At 39.6% G+C, this 17,001-nt stretch overlaps 1 protein-coding gene across 1 annotated transcript; it reads left to right on the forward strand.

The window, feature by feature from the left end:
* The first annotated feature begins 11,689 nt into the window (after positions 1-11,689).
* LOC129813566 (guanine nucleotide-binding protein G(s) subunit alpha-like) lies at positions 11,690-16,583 on the forward strand. Its single transcript, XM_055865881.1, has one exon. The coding sequence runs from the start codon at positions 12,273-12,275 to the stop codon at positions 13,050-13,052; it is 780 nt and encodes a 259-aa protein (XP_055721856.1). The 5' UTR covers positions 11,690-12,272; the 3' UTR covers positions 13,053-16,583.
* Positions 16,584-17,001: the final 418 nt, after the last annotated feature.

The raw sequence follows: 17,001 nt of genomic DNA on the forward strand, positions 1-17,001 counted from the left end.
ACCAACAGCAATAATAACAGTAGTAGTGGACATGGGATTACCATTAACAACAACAACAATATTAATCAGAACAACAATAAATTAAAGCAACAGTAGTAGACCAGTGTCAATATGACTTGAGAAGACATATGACCTGGTATGAAAGACAAAACAAAACTAAGCTAAATGGGAAATATTATCAATATTACTTTGCATTTTTCACTGTCTCTCTCTCTCTCTCTCTCTCTCTCTCTCTCTCTCTCTCTCTCTCTCTCTCTCTCTCTCTCTCTCTCTCTCTCTCTCTCTCTCTCTCTCTCTCTCTCTCTCTCTCTCTCTCTCTCTCACTCTCACTCTCACTCTCACTCTCACTCTCACTCTCTGCTGTCTACTGTACACGCAGTTCTGGTGATGGCAGATTTTCACATTTGAGAAACACAGCGATTCTTTAGTCCCAGATCTGGAAACAGGAGTAAAGGTCAGTCAGGGAACTGGCCAGAGACAGACAGGACACAATCAGCACAGCCTATATTAGCTAACACTGCCGACTACTTTACAGACAACCACCGCAATGTATTCAGTGTGATGCAACCACATGATTGATGGACAGTGTCAACAATAAACTTTTTTTTTTTTTAAATGTTCTTTCCCACAAACCACAAATATTCTACTGGACGATTGCAATAACACTTCCATCATCATTGCCACTTGTGTTGAAACAATATTTGATGAAATAGTCGAGAAACGGTAGTAGACAGAGCCAGATATGTATTTTAGTCAACCGACTAACTATCCTTCGAAGTCTAAATGATTATTTACTGCTCTCATATTATGTGGAAACTTTCCCAGGTTATTATACCTGGTGTCTTTTCAAATGGTGACAAGAACATCTAACATGTACTCTATGAAAAAAACAGCAAAGAAATTCTGTACAGTCAAGTGAACTCTGTTCCAATGGGGACCTCTCATCTTTACATGTCTGTCATCACACATCTCACGTTAAGCCTTTAATACTATCTATCTATCTATCTATCTATCTATCTATCTATCTATCTATCTATCTATCTATCTATCTATCTGTCTGTCTGTCTGTCTGTCTGTCTGTCTGTCTGTCTGTCTGTCTGTCTGTCTGTCTGTCTGTCTGTCTGTCTGTCTGTCTGTCTGTCTGTCTGTCTGTCTGTCTGTGGTGACATTCTGTCCTAGGCAGGGGCCCATTCATATAAACACAAGCCCACACAGTGCAAAGTGTCATCTATTTCCTGGCTGTGTCACCAATGTTAACCTATTCCCTATATAGTGTACTACTTTTGACAAGGGCCAATAGTCAAAAGTAGTGCACTATGTAGGGAGTAGGGTGCCATTTGGGACGAACAGCACTCTGTAGGCAGGGAACACTACTTTCACTGTGTTCTCTTCTCTCACAAACATAATTCCTTTGGAGGTGTCATGCAAACAGAAAGTGATCCGAAGCATTTGATGTCTCCCCAGTCAATTGTGTATTTGCCGTATAATGACGATGATTTAAAGGTGCAATCTGCAGTTCAAACAATAACCAAAGCTCACCCCGCCACTGTTTTGGTAAAAAGCAGAGGGATGGGGCTGGAGATGTAACCACTCTCAAATAGATATGCAGTGTTTGTTTCCAATTACATTGTTTACAAACAATGGAGTTAAACAACCTTATATTTTGGGTTCTGATACGGCATGACAGTTGACCCAGAGTCCACCACTATGGGATGTTTACCCAGAGTCCACCACTATGGGATGTTTACCCAGAGTCCACCACTATGGGATGTTTACCCAGAGTCCACCACTATGGGATGTTTACCCAGAGTCCACCACTATGGGATGTTTACCCAGAGTCCACCACTATGGGATGTTTACCCAGAGTCCACCACTATGGGATGTTTACCCAGAATCCACCACTGTGTAACGTTTACACAGACACAGATTAGACTATGTCTAGTCCTGGACTAATGTAGCGGACAGGAGTTGGACTTATGTCTCATGATTTAATTTTTATTTATTTAACTAGGCAAGTCAGCCTCTGATGTACACCAACCATCAGTGGTTGCTCTGTACTTTATTCCGTTTCTAACCTAACCTGTGAATAAAGTTGGGGTTTATGGCCCAGATTTGATAAGAAATGAAAGTGTAAAAACAAAATATGCATAGGCTAGTAGGCCTAGTTCAGCTAACACCTGACCTAAGGCTACAGTCTTCCTAGTCCTAGCCTTGACCCAATCTGTTTCCTTATACACATGCTCCATCTAGTGTCTAAAATGATCATAACATGAGATGACATCAAGCTTTCTGGGAAGTTTGGGGAGGGGCCACCCCAAAGGAGACATGAGCTCCCTTAAATGCACCAAAAATCTAACTTTGTGGGGGTCTTTAAAACAACCATTCTCCCATTTGTTTAAAATTAAATTTAGTAGTATAATAATAGTAAATATGAAAATCAAATCTTATTCCAAATTAAATGAACATGGCTTAAACCAGTGACATTTGGTTCAGGTTTCTTTCATTTGCATTTCATATTTCTACTCTGCCTGTTTGCCTCTCTCTGTCTGTCTTGAGCCTCTCTCTGTCTGTCTTGAGCCTCTCTCTGTCTGTCTTGAGCCTCTCTTTGTCTGTCTTGAGCCTCTCTCTGTCTGTCTTGAGCCTCTCTTTGTCTGTCTTGAGCTTCTCTCTGTCTGTCTTGAGCTTTCGCTAGATTATCTCAACTGGGCCCTCAATGTTTCCCTTGCCAATGAGCTTTTGGTTTTTGATTCCAGGTAGAACCCCTTTTTGGTTTCATGTAGAACCCTTTCCACAGAGGGTTTTAAAATGGAACCCAAAAGAGTTCTACCTGGAACCAAAAAGGGTTCTTCTATAGAACACAGAGCCCCATTGGAACGATTTTTTTCTAAGTGTGGCTGCATGTAATATGACTACAGGTTCATCTGCCTCACCTAAAGCCCATTCTGGTGGGAAGTTGCTATAGACCACCAAGTGCTAACAGTCAGTATCTGGATAATATGTGTGAAATGCTTGATAATGTATGTGATATCAACAGACAGGTATATTTTCCTAATATAGTGTATAAGAGGTCATACAATAAGTTTTGTAGTGATTCATATGTTGTTGATGTAAATAATATTTGCTGGTCTGTGGTGTGTAATGAGGAGAAACCAGACGCTGCACTTATTCACATTTATAAAATTGTTTATTCCAGTTACTAATAAGCATGCACCCATTAAGAAAATGACTGTAAAAACTGTTAAATCCCCTTGGAGTGATGAGGAATTTAAAAATTGTATGGTTGAGAGGGATGAGGCAAAAGGGATGAGGCAAATAAGTCTAGCAGCCCAACCGATTGGCAAACGTACTGCAAATTGAGAAATCATGTGACTAAACTGAATTTAAAAAAGAAGAAACTACACTATGAAACAAAGATTAATGATACAAATACTTTAGCAAACTTAGGCATGATATGCCAGCAACAAACGCTGACACTACACATCCATATTATGAAATTCAAGCATTGTAATTTTGATTTCCGTAAAGTAAATGTGTGGAAGAGGTGAAAAAAGTATTGTTGTCTATCAACAATAACAAGCCATCGGGGTCTGACAACTTGGATGGAAAATTACTGAGGTTAATAGTGGACGATATTGCCACTCCTCTTTACCATATCTTTAATTTAAGCCTACCAGAAAGTGTTTGCAGCCTCCCGAGTGGCGCAGCGGTCTAAGACACTGCATTGCGGTGCTAGCGGCATCACCACAGACCTGGGTTCGATCCCGGGCTGTATCACAACCAGCTGTGATCGGGAGTCCCATAGGTCGATGCACAATTGGCCCAGTGTCGTCCGCGTTAGGGGAGGGTTTGGCCGGGGGGACTTGAGCCAAGGCTCTAGGGATTCCTTGTGGCGGACCGGGCACCTGCAGGTTGATCGATCATAGTCCGCTGCTGGACAAACATATGTGTTATGACTTTACATCCCCTGCTATATTGTGGTGCAATGGTGAAGCTGCAGACACCTATTGAGACTACATGAAACAACATAGACAACATTGATTTGATGACTAAATGTAGTTTTTAAACTGTTAAAATATAGTGGGGGAAAGGCAGACATTTTATATAAACATTGGATTTCTGTCACTCAAATTACATAATAATCATTTTCGTTTTCAGATGCTTTCCTTTGGTAGGCCGACAAGGAAACTCGACGTATCTCGACAACGTTGTGTACTACCTTCCACATAACTTTCGGTTTACAAATAAAAAGACACTGAAGCAGAAAATGTAGAGATACGAACTACTGCAGCATGGAGTTACTAGAGTGCATTCAGAAAGTATTCAGACCCCTTCACTTTTTCCACATTTTGTTACATTACAGCCTTATTCTAAAAATCGATTCCTAAACAAATACATTCTTAGCAATCTACACACAATACCAAAAGTGACAAAGTGCATACAGGGTTATAGAAATGTTTGCAAATGTATTTAAAAAACAAAACAGAAATAGCCCCTTTGATTTCTGAAGGCACTGTATACTATTTGTCAAGGAGTGTGAATACTTTCTGAATGCATTGTATCATGTATTTCATGTACACTGTAATTGTTTGAGTGTCAATTATTTTGTGAATAATACATCCTATTCGTTGAATTGAGTAAATGCATTCCTCGTTTTACAGAGTAATTATTTGATTGACTATACGTTCATAATTGTAGGTCTATAGGTGATTATATTCACACTACAAATAGCATAAAGTGCATTCAGAAATTATTCACACCCGTTGACAAATAGCAAACAGGGCCTTCAGAAATTATTCACACCTCTTGACAAATAGCAAACAGGGCCTTCAGAAAATATTCACACCCTTTGAGAAATAGCATACATTACCTTCAGAAATGATTCACACCCTTTGAGAAATAGCATACATTACCTTCAGAAATGATTCACACCCTTTGAGAAATAGCATGCATTGCAATATGAGACAGAGTGAATGACTATCGCCAATAGGTTAAGACTTAACGTGGTTACACGTGTCTTCAGTTCAGAATCATCTCTAAGAGAAAACACGGTGTGTCTGATACACACAGGAGCTCTATAACAACTTCTTAAAGTACGAACATATTCACTGCCCTTTTAGCCAAATTCAAGCGGGAACGCACCCCGAACCTGAACTAACATTTCTTTGCACTTTGCTAGTGTAAACAAAAAACAGCAAAAACAAACCCAGATTCTTATCTATTATGGGTTTAGATTAGTGTTGTACCAGATCTTCAGTTTCTTGGCAATTTCTCCCATGGAATATCCTTCATTTCTCAGAACAAGAATAGACTGACGAGTTTCAGAAGAAAGGTCTTTGTTTCTGGCCATTTTGAGCCTGTAATCGAACCCACAAATGCTGATGCTCCAGATACTCAACTATTCTAAAGAAGGACAGTTTTATCACTTATTTAATCAGGAAAACAGTTTTCAGCTGTGCTAACATAATTGCAAAAGGGTTTTCTAGTGATCATTCAGCCTTTTAAAATGATAAACTTGGATTAGCTAACTCAACGTGCCATTGGAACACAGGAGTGATGGTTGCTGATAATGGGCCTCTGTACGCCTATGTAGATATTCCTTTAAAAATCTGCCGTTTCCAGCTACAGTATTCATTTATAACATTAACATGAACAATGTCTACACTGTATTTCTAATTTTAATGGACAAAAAAGTAGCTTTTCTTTCAAAAACAAAGACATTTCTAAGTGACCCCAAACTTTTGAAAAGTTGTGTTTATGGTAATTATGACCACTACCGGAGGATGTCCTCCAAACAATCACAGCTTTAGCAGTATGAACGGACATGTTGTCCATCCAATCATAGAATTAGGATCAGATAATGAACCTAGTGTGTTGTATTGGGATTGTGCCACAGAGCATTATGGGGGTTCTATGTTGAAAACCCCCTTCATTCTTTGGGGTACACGGAAAAGGTGCAAATTAAAAGTGAGGGTCGACCTCTGCCTGAGATCAGTTTCACGAGGATGATAAGGTGAGTGCGTTCAATTTCAACTTGTATCAAAAGTATAGCTGGTTAACAGGGAGCCTTTCGTCCAGCCGCCTGTATTGCTGGCCTTGCTTGTTTTTTTGGAAAGTCTCAGGCTTGGTGGAAAGGTGGGTACAGTGACCTGAAGAACTTCGATCGTTTAGCTAAACGGCAAAACAAAAGCAGGTCACATATAAATACCCACATATCGAACTTTAGACTGTCTTTTCCGAATGATTTGATTAGCTGCCATCGTATCATCCATTAAAATGTAGATTAAAGAGAGAGGTTGACGCAACGCATTTTTCCCCCCGCGTGCGCTCAAGTAGGCTTTCCACTTCCCTCCAGTATTTATTTAGCAAAGATGATAACATGTAATCACTCCGGACAGACCCAAGCAAAAAACTCTACACCTAAACATTAGAAATCTAACATGCTGTATGGGGTGAAAATTAGGCCATTTTTCAGTCTGATCAACTGTAGGCTACTAATAAGAGCAGCTGCATAGCATTACATCCTATGCGCCTTGTCCATCTGGTCAGGGTAAACTAATTGGTAACGTTATCTATTTATAGTCCATTTATTTGTCAGGAGAAAATGTGAATGTGATCAAATGTAGTTTATATTTAAAATTGGGCTGGCTAGGCTGCCTATACGTTTTTAATCCAAAATGATTCACTGGAATTAATGAATCAACATAATAGTGATGACAGATGTGAGTAAATGTTTGATAAGGCCTACAGTTGCATAGGCCTGCATGATGCAAACATGCATAAAGCAAGCTCAGCCCTGTGAGTTCTGTTGTCTGTGTCTGGGTAGAGGAAATCCCCCACCTAATCCGGTCTAAATATAATTTATATGAACAGATATAAAGTAGCTGCAGTTTGACAGGGGGTTCATCCCCGCTCAGGACCAGGAGTTTTTTTTAAAACCATGTGACCTGATTAGGGAAACTGGTCCCATATGAAACCTTTTTACAACTGATGAATCACTGTCATACCTTATAGGGTCCATAGTTTTGCTAGTTAGGTTAACATATAAGGAAAAACTCCAGGCCCTAGGGGGTAAACATTGCCACACTGCTCTGGGGCCTATGGTGCCACCATTCTGCTTCAGTTATCGTCAGGTATGTGGATGATCAGGGCTTTTTTCAGGAACGTTTCTTGGAATACTTTGATGTGTCAAGTGGGCGAGATGCGCAGTCTGTGTTCGACTTTATGAATTTTGAGATGTCTGAGTTTAAGTTCATAGAGAAACTTGTTGTCCAAACCTACGATGGCGCAGCTTTAATGGAATGTATCTGCTATTTGTATTTACAGCTAAGTCCCCTCCTGTTACCTGATTACGAGGTGATGACTACTCCACTACCATTGTCAACTCTCTCCTGACATGAACTGAAGCCAGGTCTCGTGAACTGAAGCCAGGTCTCATGAACTGAAACCAGGTCTCATGAACTGAAGCCAGGTCTCATGAACTGAAGCCAGGTCTCATGAACTGAAGCCAGCTCTCCGAGCTCTGTGAGCACCCCAATCAATTTTCTCTCATTACTGTATGTAGAGTCAATCACAAACACAATCACATTATTACACGTCAATGATTTTACTCCTTGCTTGGACTACCTCGTTCTTAGCTCTGTTGTCTAACTGTGTAGTATCTTGTGTTATTGTTTTTTGTCTGCCCAGTAAAATCCTGTCCTGCACTGGTCAAGCCTCTGAACACCTCAGCTCACGCCTCATACCCTCATTCAATCACTGCCGTGATCCCTTTCCAACACTCAGTAGCCCTCTCATTCCCATTCCCAGTAATATTGTACTATAAATGGCTTGGACAAAATGTGTTTCATTGATGTTTGATAGATGTTTGAAACCCTGTATATAATGTATCTTTGTTCCCATTTATATTGGATGTATTCTGTTTAATTTAATCGTTCCCCATTTCCACAGAGTGTTCTACATGGAACCCGAAAGGGTTCTGCATGGAACCAAAAACGGTTCTCCAATGGGGACAACTAAAGAAACCTTTTGGAACCATTTTTTCTAAGAGTGTATTGTAGTGAGGGTTAAAGGTCACTACAGTTGTTGTTTGTTTCAGAACTATTACCCGGTTGTACCTTGTAACAATTATGGAAATAAAAAGTTGATGAAGCAAAGGCCAGATGGGGTCCTCATCTTGGACATCTGCATACACACACACACACACACACACACACACACACACACACACACACACACACACACACACACACACACACACACACACACACACACACACACACACACACACACACACACACACACACACACACACACACACACACACACACAGACACACAGACACACAGACACACACACACACACACAGACACACACTTCCACATACCAACATATTGTAGGCTTGACGTCAGCAGCACACACAACTTGACAGCCAGTATACCTCTGTACTCCTCCTGCTCAACAGATGGCGCTATAGTCCTATTAAACTCAACTAGCTTGCCTGCTACCCTTGTTTACGAAAATGAAAAGGAAACCATCCCGAAGATGTTGATTTAAAGTGAACATTCCATGCCAATAACAGTTGGTTGTTTTCATGCAATTATTATGGGAAGGTAGCTATTGAAGTTTTAAGGAAGTATTTAAATGTCAATTCAATAAAAAATTATAAAAAAATGTACAATGTCAAAAAGCACGAAAGTAATTTCTGTGGATTGTAGAGGCAAGGTCCCTGAACCAATAACAGTTGGTTTTGTCCAATGGGGTGGAAGATATTGAAGATTCCTGTATTTTTGTGTAAAGTGAATTAAAAGTAATAGAAAATAGATTGGAACTAGTCGGCATGGATTGGAGAGATGAGGTCTCTCAACAAAGTCAACTTGGTTTGAGATTACCCCATCCCATAATACTTGCATGAGAAGCTATTGACCGTTTTTGATTAACATGCAATAGTATGAATTCTAGTTTTAACCCTGGAGCTGTGGAGAGCAACGTTTTAGTTACATTTCGGCCTCCAAAAAAGGAAATGTGACACCGAATTCCAAAAAACAAGAGTTGTAACTTGTTTGCTATATCATCAGCTGAATCGGTATGTCATATCTATCATCCTGGCACGTTCCGTATACAGCAGTCAGTAACTCAGATAACATCAAGGTTTCTGTGTTTACAGAGTGGCATATATACTGTAGATGTCAATACAAAAGCTACAAAATATGTCCTTTTCACAGTGATGGAAAATGTAGGCCTCCGTGGGTCACAGAATACCCAACTCTCCCCTATAAATCAACAGGTTGTGTGGGTTTTCCCTAATGTGGACCAGAGAATGTTGGGTTATTGATGGGTTCTCTGCATCAACCTGGACTCAGGGGTAGATGTAAGATAGTCAATGTAAATACGGTACACTACAATTAGTATGATTCTGTAATAGAGGTTGACCGATTAATCGGAATGGCCAATTAATTAGGGACGATTTCAAGTTTTCATAACAATCGGAAATCTGTATTTTTGGACACCGATTTGGCCGATTAAAAAAAAATATATATATTTTTTTACACCTTTATTTAATCTTTATTTAACTAGGCAAATCAGTTAAGAACACATTCTTATTTTCAATGACGGCCTAGGAACGGTGGGTTAACTACCTCGTTCAGGGGCAGAACGACAGATTTGTACCTTGTCAGCTCGGGGATTCGATCTTGCAACCATACAGTTAACTAGTCCAGCACTCTAACCACCTGATTACATTGCACTCCACGAGGAGCCTGCCTGTTACGCGAATGCAGTAGAAGCCAAGGTAAGTTGCTAGCTAGCATTAAACTTATCTTATAAAAAACAATCAATCAATCATAATCACTAGTTAACTACACATGGTTGATGATATTACTAGTTTATCTAGCATGTCCTGCGTTGCATATAATCGATGCGGTGCGTATCGTTGCTCCAATGTGTACCTAACCATAAGCATCAATGCCTTTCTTAAAATCAATACACAAAAGTATATTTTTAAACCTGCATATTTAGCTAAAAAAAATCCAGGTTAGCAGGTAATATTAACCAGGTGAAATTGTGTCACTTCTCTTGCCTTCATTGCACGCAGAGTCAGTGTATATGCAACAGTTTGTGTCGCCTAATTTGACAGAATTTTATGTAATTATGACATAACATTGAAGGTTGTGCAATGTAACCGGAATATTTAGACTTATGGATGCCACCCATTAGATAAAATACGGAACGGTTCCGTATTTCACTGAAAGAATAAACGTCTTGTTTTCGAGATGATAGTTTCCGGATTCGACCATATTAATGACCTAAGGCTCGTATTTCTGCGTGTTATTATGTTATAACTAAGTCAAAGATTTGATAGAGCAGTCTGACTGAGCGATGGTAGGCACCAGCAGGCTCGTAAGCATTCATTCAAACAGCACATTCGTGCGTTTTGCCAGAAACTCTTCGCAATGCTTCAAGCATAAGCATTGAGCTGTTTATGACTTCAAGCCTATCAACTCCCGAGATGAGGCTGGTGTAACCGATGTGAAATGGCTAGCTAGTTAGCGGGGTGCGCGCTAATAGCGTTTCAAACGTCACTCGCTCTGAGACTTGGAGTAGTTGTTCCCCTTGCTCTGCATGGGTAACGCTGCTTCGAGGGTGGCTGTTGTCGATGTGTTCCTGGTTCGAGCCCAGGTAGGAGCGAGGAGAGGGACGGAACCTAAACTGTTACACTGGCAATACTAAAGTGCCTATAAGAACATACAATAGTCAAAGGTTAATGAAATACAAATGGTATAGAGAGAAATAGTCCTATAATTCCTATAATAACTACAACCTAAAACTTCTTACCTGGGAATATTGAAGACTCATGTTAAAAGGAACCACCAACTTTCATATGTTCTCATGTTCTTAGCAAGGAACTTAAACGTTAGCTTTCTTACATGGCACATATTGCACTTTTACTTTCCAACACTTTGTTTTTGCATTATTTTAACCAAATTGAACATGTTTCATTATTTATTTGAGGCTAAATTGATTTTATTGATGTATTATATTAAGTTAAAATAAGTGTTCATTCAGTATTGTTGTAATTGTCATTATTACAAATTTAAGTAAAAATTAATCGGCTGATTAATCGGTATCGGCTTTTTTTGGTCCTTCAATAATCGGTATCTGTATCGGTGTTGAAAAATCATAATCGGTCGACCTCTATTCTGTATATTATGATTCGTATGGTATGTATTGAATTTGGGATGTCCATCATCCATTTCTTATGATACGAATTACAATTCTTATACGTTACGAATTGCAAATCATACAATATATATTACGAATTGCAATTCGTATAATATGTAACTAATTTGCAAATGTATCATATGTTACGAATTCCAATTTTTGGCTAGGTGTTAAATCCGGGTTAAGGTTATGCTAACATGCTAACATGCAAAGTAGTTGTAAAGTAGCTATAAAAAGTAGTAAGTAGTTACAAAGTTGGTAGTTAGCTAAAATGCAAAAGTTTTCCATGATGAGATTTGAACACAAACGTTTGGGTTGCTAGACATTTGTGTTATACACCCAATCAACCACCCTACTTTTGTCTCAAGCAACATTCTGTCTTATGTAATTATATTAAATATAACATATCATACTCATTTCAGTGTCTCGGATTTACTTTTACTATGTTACGTCTAGTATATGAGACCAGGCTGTCAGCGTAGGCTACTTAATAAATTGAAATAAAAACTTGTGTAAGACAAGTACTGCCTCGATATTAGAGCAAGTGGGACTTTGAACCATAACCTCTTCATATTCTGAAACAAAAATGCTGCTTCTAGGCAACCACAAAGCAAACAACCTCCGAGGAGGGGAATGGACAAACCCTGTATTTGAAGTTCGATTCACAAGACATTCGATTCGGCTGAATAAGGAAGCTGAAGGACAATTCCTGAAGTTACGCTACAATAGGACATTCGATTCGGCTGAATAAGGAAGTCTCCCTTCAATTGTTTTTTTTATCGTTTCGCAGTGGTGGTGAGTCGCTCAAGAAAATTGAATAAAATAGTTTACGCCTTTTTTTTTAACTGCGATGTTTTTGCGATAACTTCTGCCACCGTCTAGGGCTCCGGGTGATTTTATATAGGGGACAGGCTAGTCTAGTGTAACACTTTGTCTTTCTCATAGACTGGAGACTTTGAAGAATACTCGTTTTTTTTGTTTGTTCATATATTAAAGAAGTCTAGGAATCTAGTATTATTTATATACTACATTTCTATCATTGGGTTTCCGGGAAAATGGCTGCTTATGTTCTTGACGATAAGCACCGAGACCAGCATAGTAAGGAAAAGGCAAGGCGGGCAGCAAAAAGGATCGATAAACAGATTGAAAAAGATAAAAAGATTTACCTAAGAAGTAAACGGTTACTAGTATTAGGAGCAGATGAATCTGGGAAAAAAACGATAGTCGAACAGATGAGATATTTGCATGTAAAATGCCCCGAAGAGGCGAAAGCGCGTTTTCCAATATCAAAACAACGATGTTTAGAGACACATTGCCAACAGGACGGTATCATTTGCCATTTTTTTACTGTTAAAGGTCAAAGGAAAGAAAGCATGAGGAAGTGGTTACAGCAATTTTCAAATGTTACTGCCATTATTTTTGTGGTGGACAGCAGCAGCTACGATATGGTGAGCCGGGAAGACAACGAGACCAACAGACTTCATGAGGCACTACACCTGTTCAAGATCATCTGGAACTACAGGTGGCTGTTAGGCAGTCCCGTCTTCCTCTTCCTGAACAAACAGGACCTTCTAGCTGAGAAGGTTTTGGCTGGGAAATCTAAAATTGAGGACTATTTCCCAGAGTTTGCACACTATACTACACCTCAAACATCCGAACCAGGGGAGGATCTTCGTGTCTCGAGGGCAAAACACTTCATAGTGAAGGAGTTTCTGAAGATCACCACAGCCAGTGGAGGTGAAAGGATCTGCTTCTTCCATTTCACATGTGCAGTTGACCTGGAAAGCCTCCGGCGCACAGTCTTCAGAGAGTGTGAATTTTCGTTGTTGGCATAAAGACTGTAAAGAATGTTTACTAGATCAAAGCAGAGACTTCTATTTACAAGACTCAAGTGAGCACACAAAATACGTATTTTCAATGTCTTTTCAACGTCTTTTGCTCATGAGTGCAACATTTGTCTTGCCAATGTTTGTATGAGCCCTGCTTAAAGGATGTATAGTCCTATGTTTTGTGTTTTATTTTTACAGTGAGCTAAATCCTTTTTATTTTATTTTCAAACCATTTTGTAATGTTGATCCAACATTGGACCCTTTTTTATTTATAGAAAGACCCATATACAGTAAGGGGCTTGGGGAACCAGAGTAGTTTACCAAGCAAGAGGGTCCGAGGCACTCTTTGACTGGAGTCAGTGACGACATTTTGAAACTTCCGGATCTGGTGTTTTATGCCTTTTTGATTACAAATGCTAGCTAGCTACATACGTACACGTCTGGTGTTCTATGCTTTACGATGCATTTTTTCGCGGCAGAAGCAAACATGTCTCTCTATGAATTGCAATTGCTCGAACTTGGAACAGCAAGACCTTGAATTGCTCTTACTAATCAAGAGGAGAAGACGGGAAAGAAAACAAACGCTGAGAAAATAGTTCGTCCACTGAAAACTATGAGGGGACGATGGAGAAGACACGTAACTTGTCCAACCGATGCGAAGCATTGTCGAGGAAAGACATTTTCAATACTTTCAGATGTCTTTTGGCAGATTGGACGACTTGTTTCAGCGGCTTGCCACCTTACCTCTCGTACGAAAGAGAACTCACAGCTTGCCCGTAAGTGCTGCACAAAGGCTGTCTGTGATCATTCCTTTTTTTTGGGCGAGTGGCAGCACACAGAAAAGTATTGCTGCGAGTTATAAGCTAGGAATCTCCACAGTTTGTGCCATCTTCACAGAAGTGTGCCAGGCTATCCGGCATGTCCTGAAGGAGGATTTTGGGAACTTCTTGCCAGAGAGTTTGGGGATCGTTTGAATCATCAGTTTTCGTGCAGGAGCTTTCGACTGAAAGTATTCCCCCTATTCGCGTCCGAGCTCCGGCAATCTCAAGCAGCGAGTACTACAACTTCACAGGATTTTTCTCAATGGTCCTGATGGTAGTCTGCTATGAAAGGTACCGCTTCACCATGATCGATGTGTGAGCATATGGTCGCAATCTTCTAACGAAGCAAGTTTGGCTCACCTGCCGCTACCAAGGCCAAAGTGCTTGTCGGTGAAATGAAACAACGATACAAATGTAACAGCACAACAGAACAGATAAACAATTTTCTTTGTCAGGTGCCTTTTCATTTTAAACACCAGTGGTGTAACTAGTGCTTTCTATCTGCACTGAACCAAAACAGTGGCGTGAGGGACTGAAGTAAAACTTTTCAGTGGGCAAAACCACAGAGGGGGTGCAACATGTGATCTGTTATTAATGATTATATAAAATGGACATATCTATTTTAATACAGACTAGCTCAAAACATTACTCATCACTGAAAGTGAGACATTACCCAATGGATTATGATACTTTTCTGGTAAAAAAGTGGGGATCCAAAAACATACTTTTACACCCCTATTTTGAAATTGGAGATGCAGCTGCTCCTTTTTCTCCATTGCTTAGGCGCCTGTGGCCAGTACCACCACTGTGTTTTGTTTCTCATGTTCTGAGAGTCTTTTAGGCGCCTTTTGGCAAACTTCAAGCGTGCTGTTATATGCCTTTTACTGAGGACTGGCTTCCATCTGGCCACTCAACCATAAATGCCTGATTGGTGGAGTGCTGCAGACTTGGTTGTCCTTTTGGAAGGTTCTCCCATCACCACAGAGGAACTCTGGAGCTCTGTCAGGCCTCCCTGACCAAGGCCCTTCTCCCCCGATTGCTCAGTTTAGCTGGGCGGCTAGCTCTAAGAAGAGACTTGGTGGTTCCAAACTTCTTCCATTTTAAGAATGTTGGACGACAAAGTTTTCTTGGGGACCTTCAATGCTGCAGAAATGTTTAGGTATTCTTCCCCAGATCTGTTCCTCGACACAATCCTGTCTCGGAACTCTAGGACAATTCCTTTCGACCTCATGATTTTGTTTTTTTGCTCGGACATGCAATGTCAACTGTGGGAACTTACAACCAATTAATTGCAGCATTACCACAAAAATGGAAGAGGCAGGTGGAAGGGGATAAAAGTAAGGAACTTGTATGTCGGCCTTATATTAAAGAACATAAATGGTTAAAGAAAAGTGTGATAAATAAAAACATATACCAATTTCATTTAAGGACCAAAAAACTTACAGCTATGCCATATAAATTGCAAAATAGTTGGGAAGAGATTTTCGATGTACCCATTCCATGGCACATGGTTTATGAATTGATACGCAAAACAACGCCGGATTCAAAACTTCGAATTTTTCAATTTAAATTATTGTACAAAATTCTTGCAACTAATAGAATGTTATATATATGGGGGATACAATCTTCCCAGCTCTGTAGATTCTGCTGTGAGGAGGCAGAGTCATTAGACCATTTATTTTGGTATTGTCCGCATGTAGCTCATTTTTGGTCACAGGTCCAGGAATGGTTAAAGAATTGCAACATTTGCGTAGAACTAACGCTACAGATAGCAATACTGGGGGATCTGAAAAGCCATAGTCAATCAATCAATAATATAATAAATATTTTAGCAAAAATGTTTATTTTTAATTTACAATCCGTGGAAGCTATGAGAATAGGAAGATTCAAATCTTTTGTGAAGCATCACAGCACAGTTGAAAAATATATGGCAAATAAAAATCTGAAATGGATGATGTTGGAAGATAGATGGGAAAGGTTGAGTGGAGCTGAAGGGTGGGACTAATAACAAGATAAACAATGTAGGGCATACGGGATCTGTGAAATGTGTATAGGTGCGGAGCTATTGTGAAATAGCACAGTTACAAGTGGAAATCAAACTGGATGGACAACAGAAATAGAGGAAGGACTAAGAACAAACAAGAGAGAACTATTATAAAGTAGACTGTGTCTGTAAAATGTGTATACGATGTATAAATTGAAGGTAAAAACAGAAATGTTTATCAGTTTACTCCAATTGGGGGATCGGTGGTAGGGTTTGCGGGGAATAATAATAAAGGTGTACTCTTTAAAAAAAAGTATGTATGTCTATGTAGGTATGTGTATGTATATATGTGTATATGTATGCATACGTGAATGGATATATATATTTACCCCAAAAAATATGGGGGATTGGAAATGATGCAGACAATTACATTGGAAGCAACATTCTTTCCGCAATATTAAGCTGATCCACCCCCCCAAGGGGAAAAAAAAAAAAAAAACTGTGGGAACTTATATAGACAGGTGTGTGCCTTTCCAAATCATGTTCAATCAATTTAATTTACCACATATGGACTCCAATCAAGTTGTAGAAACATCATCAAGGATGATCAATGGAAGCAGGATGCACCTGAGCTCAATTTCGAGTCTCATAGCAAAGGGTCTGAATACTTACGTAAATAAAGTATTAATGTTTTTTATTTTTAATAAATTTGCAAAACTGTCTAACCCTGTTTTCGCTTTGTCATTGTGGGATTTTGTCTGTAGATTGAGGGGGTTGGGGGGAGGAATCCATTTTAGAACAAGGCTGTAATGTAACAAAATGTGGGAAAAGTAAAGGGGTCTGAATCTGGAGAGACCGGGTCAGTCAATTACTAACACTGTTAGTAAAAGTATTTATCTTAAACACGCAATCTGTAGATTCGATTAGATAGATTGAAATTGTACGTTAAACATCATCGCATAGTTGACAGATATGTGTTGCGTAGAAACACGAAGTGGGTGGCCAGCAGAGATAGATGGGAGGGGCTGAGGGAAGCTGAGGGTTGGTATGTGGAATTGGAGACAAGTGGGATTGGAGTTGCTGTGTGAGAGAGAGAATGATGGTCAAAAGATAAAGGAGAAAAAAAGTACATTTGAATGAACACTAAGTG

This window comes from Salvelinus fontinalis, chromosome 17 (assembly GCF_029448725.1).
Source record: "Salvelinus fontinalis isolate EN_2023a chromosome 17, ASM2944872v1, whole genome shotgun sequence".
Classification (NCBI taxonomy): domain Eukaryota; kingdom Metazoa; phylum Chordata; class Actinopteri; order Salmoniformes; family Salmonidae; genus Salvelinus; species Salvelinus fontinalis.

What these genes read in the sequence shown, in the direction of transcription:
- LOC129813566 (XM_055865881.1), top strand. Translation starts at nt 12,273, where the DNA reads ATGGCTGCTTATGTTCTTGACGATAAGCACCGAGACCAGCATAGTAAG.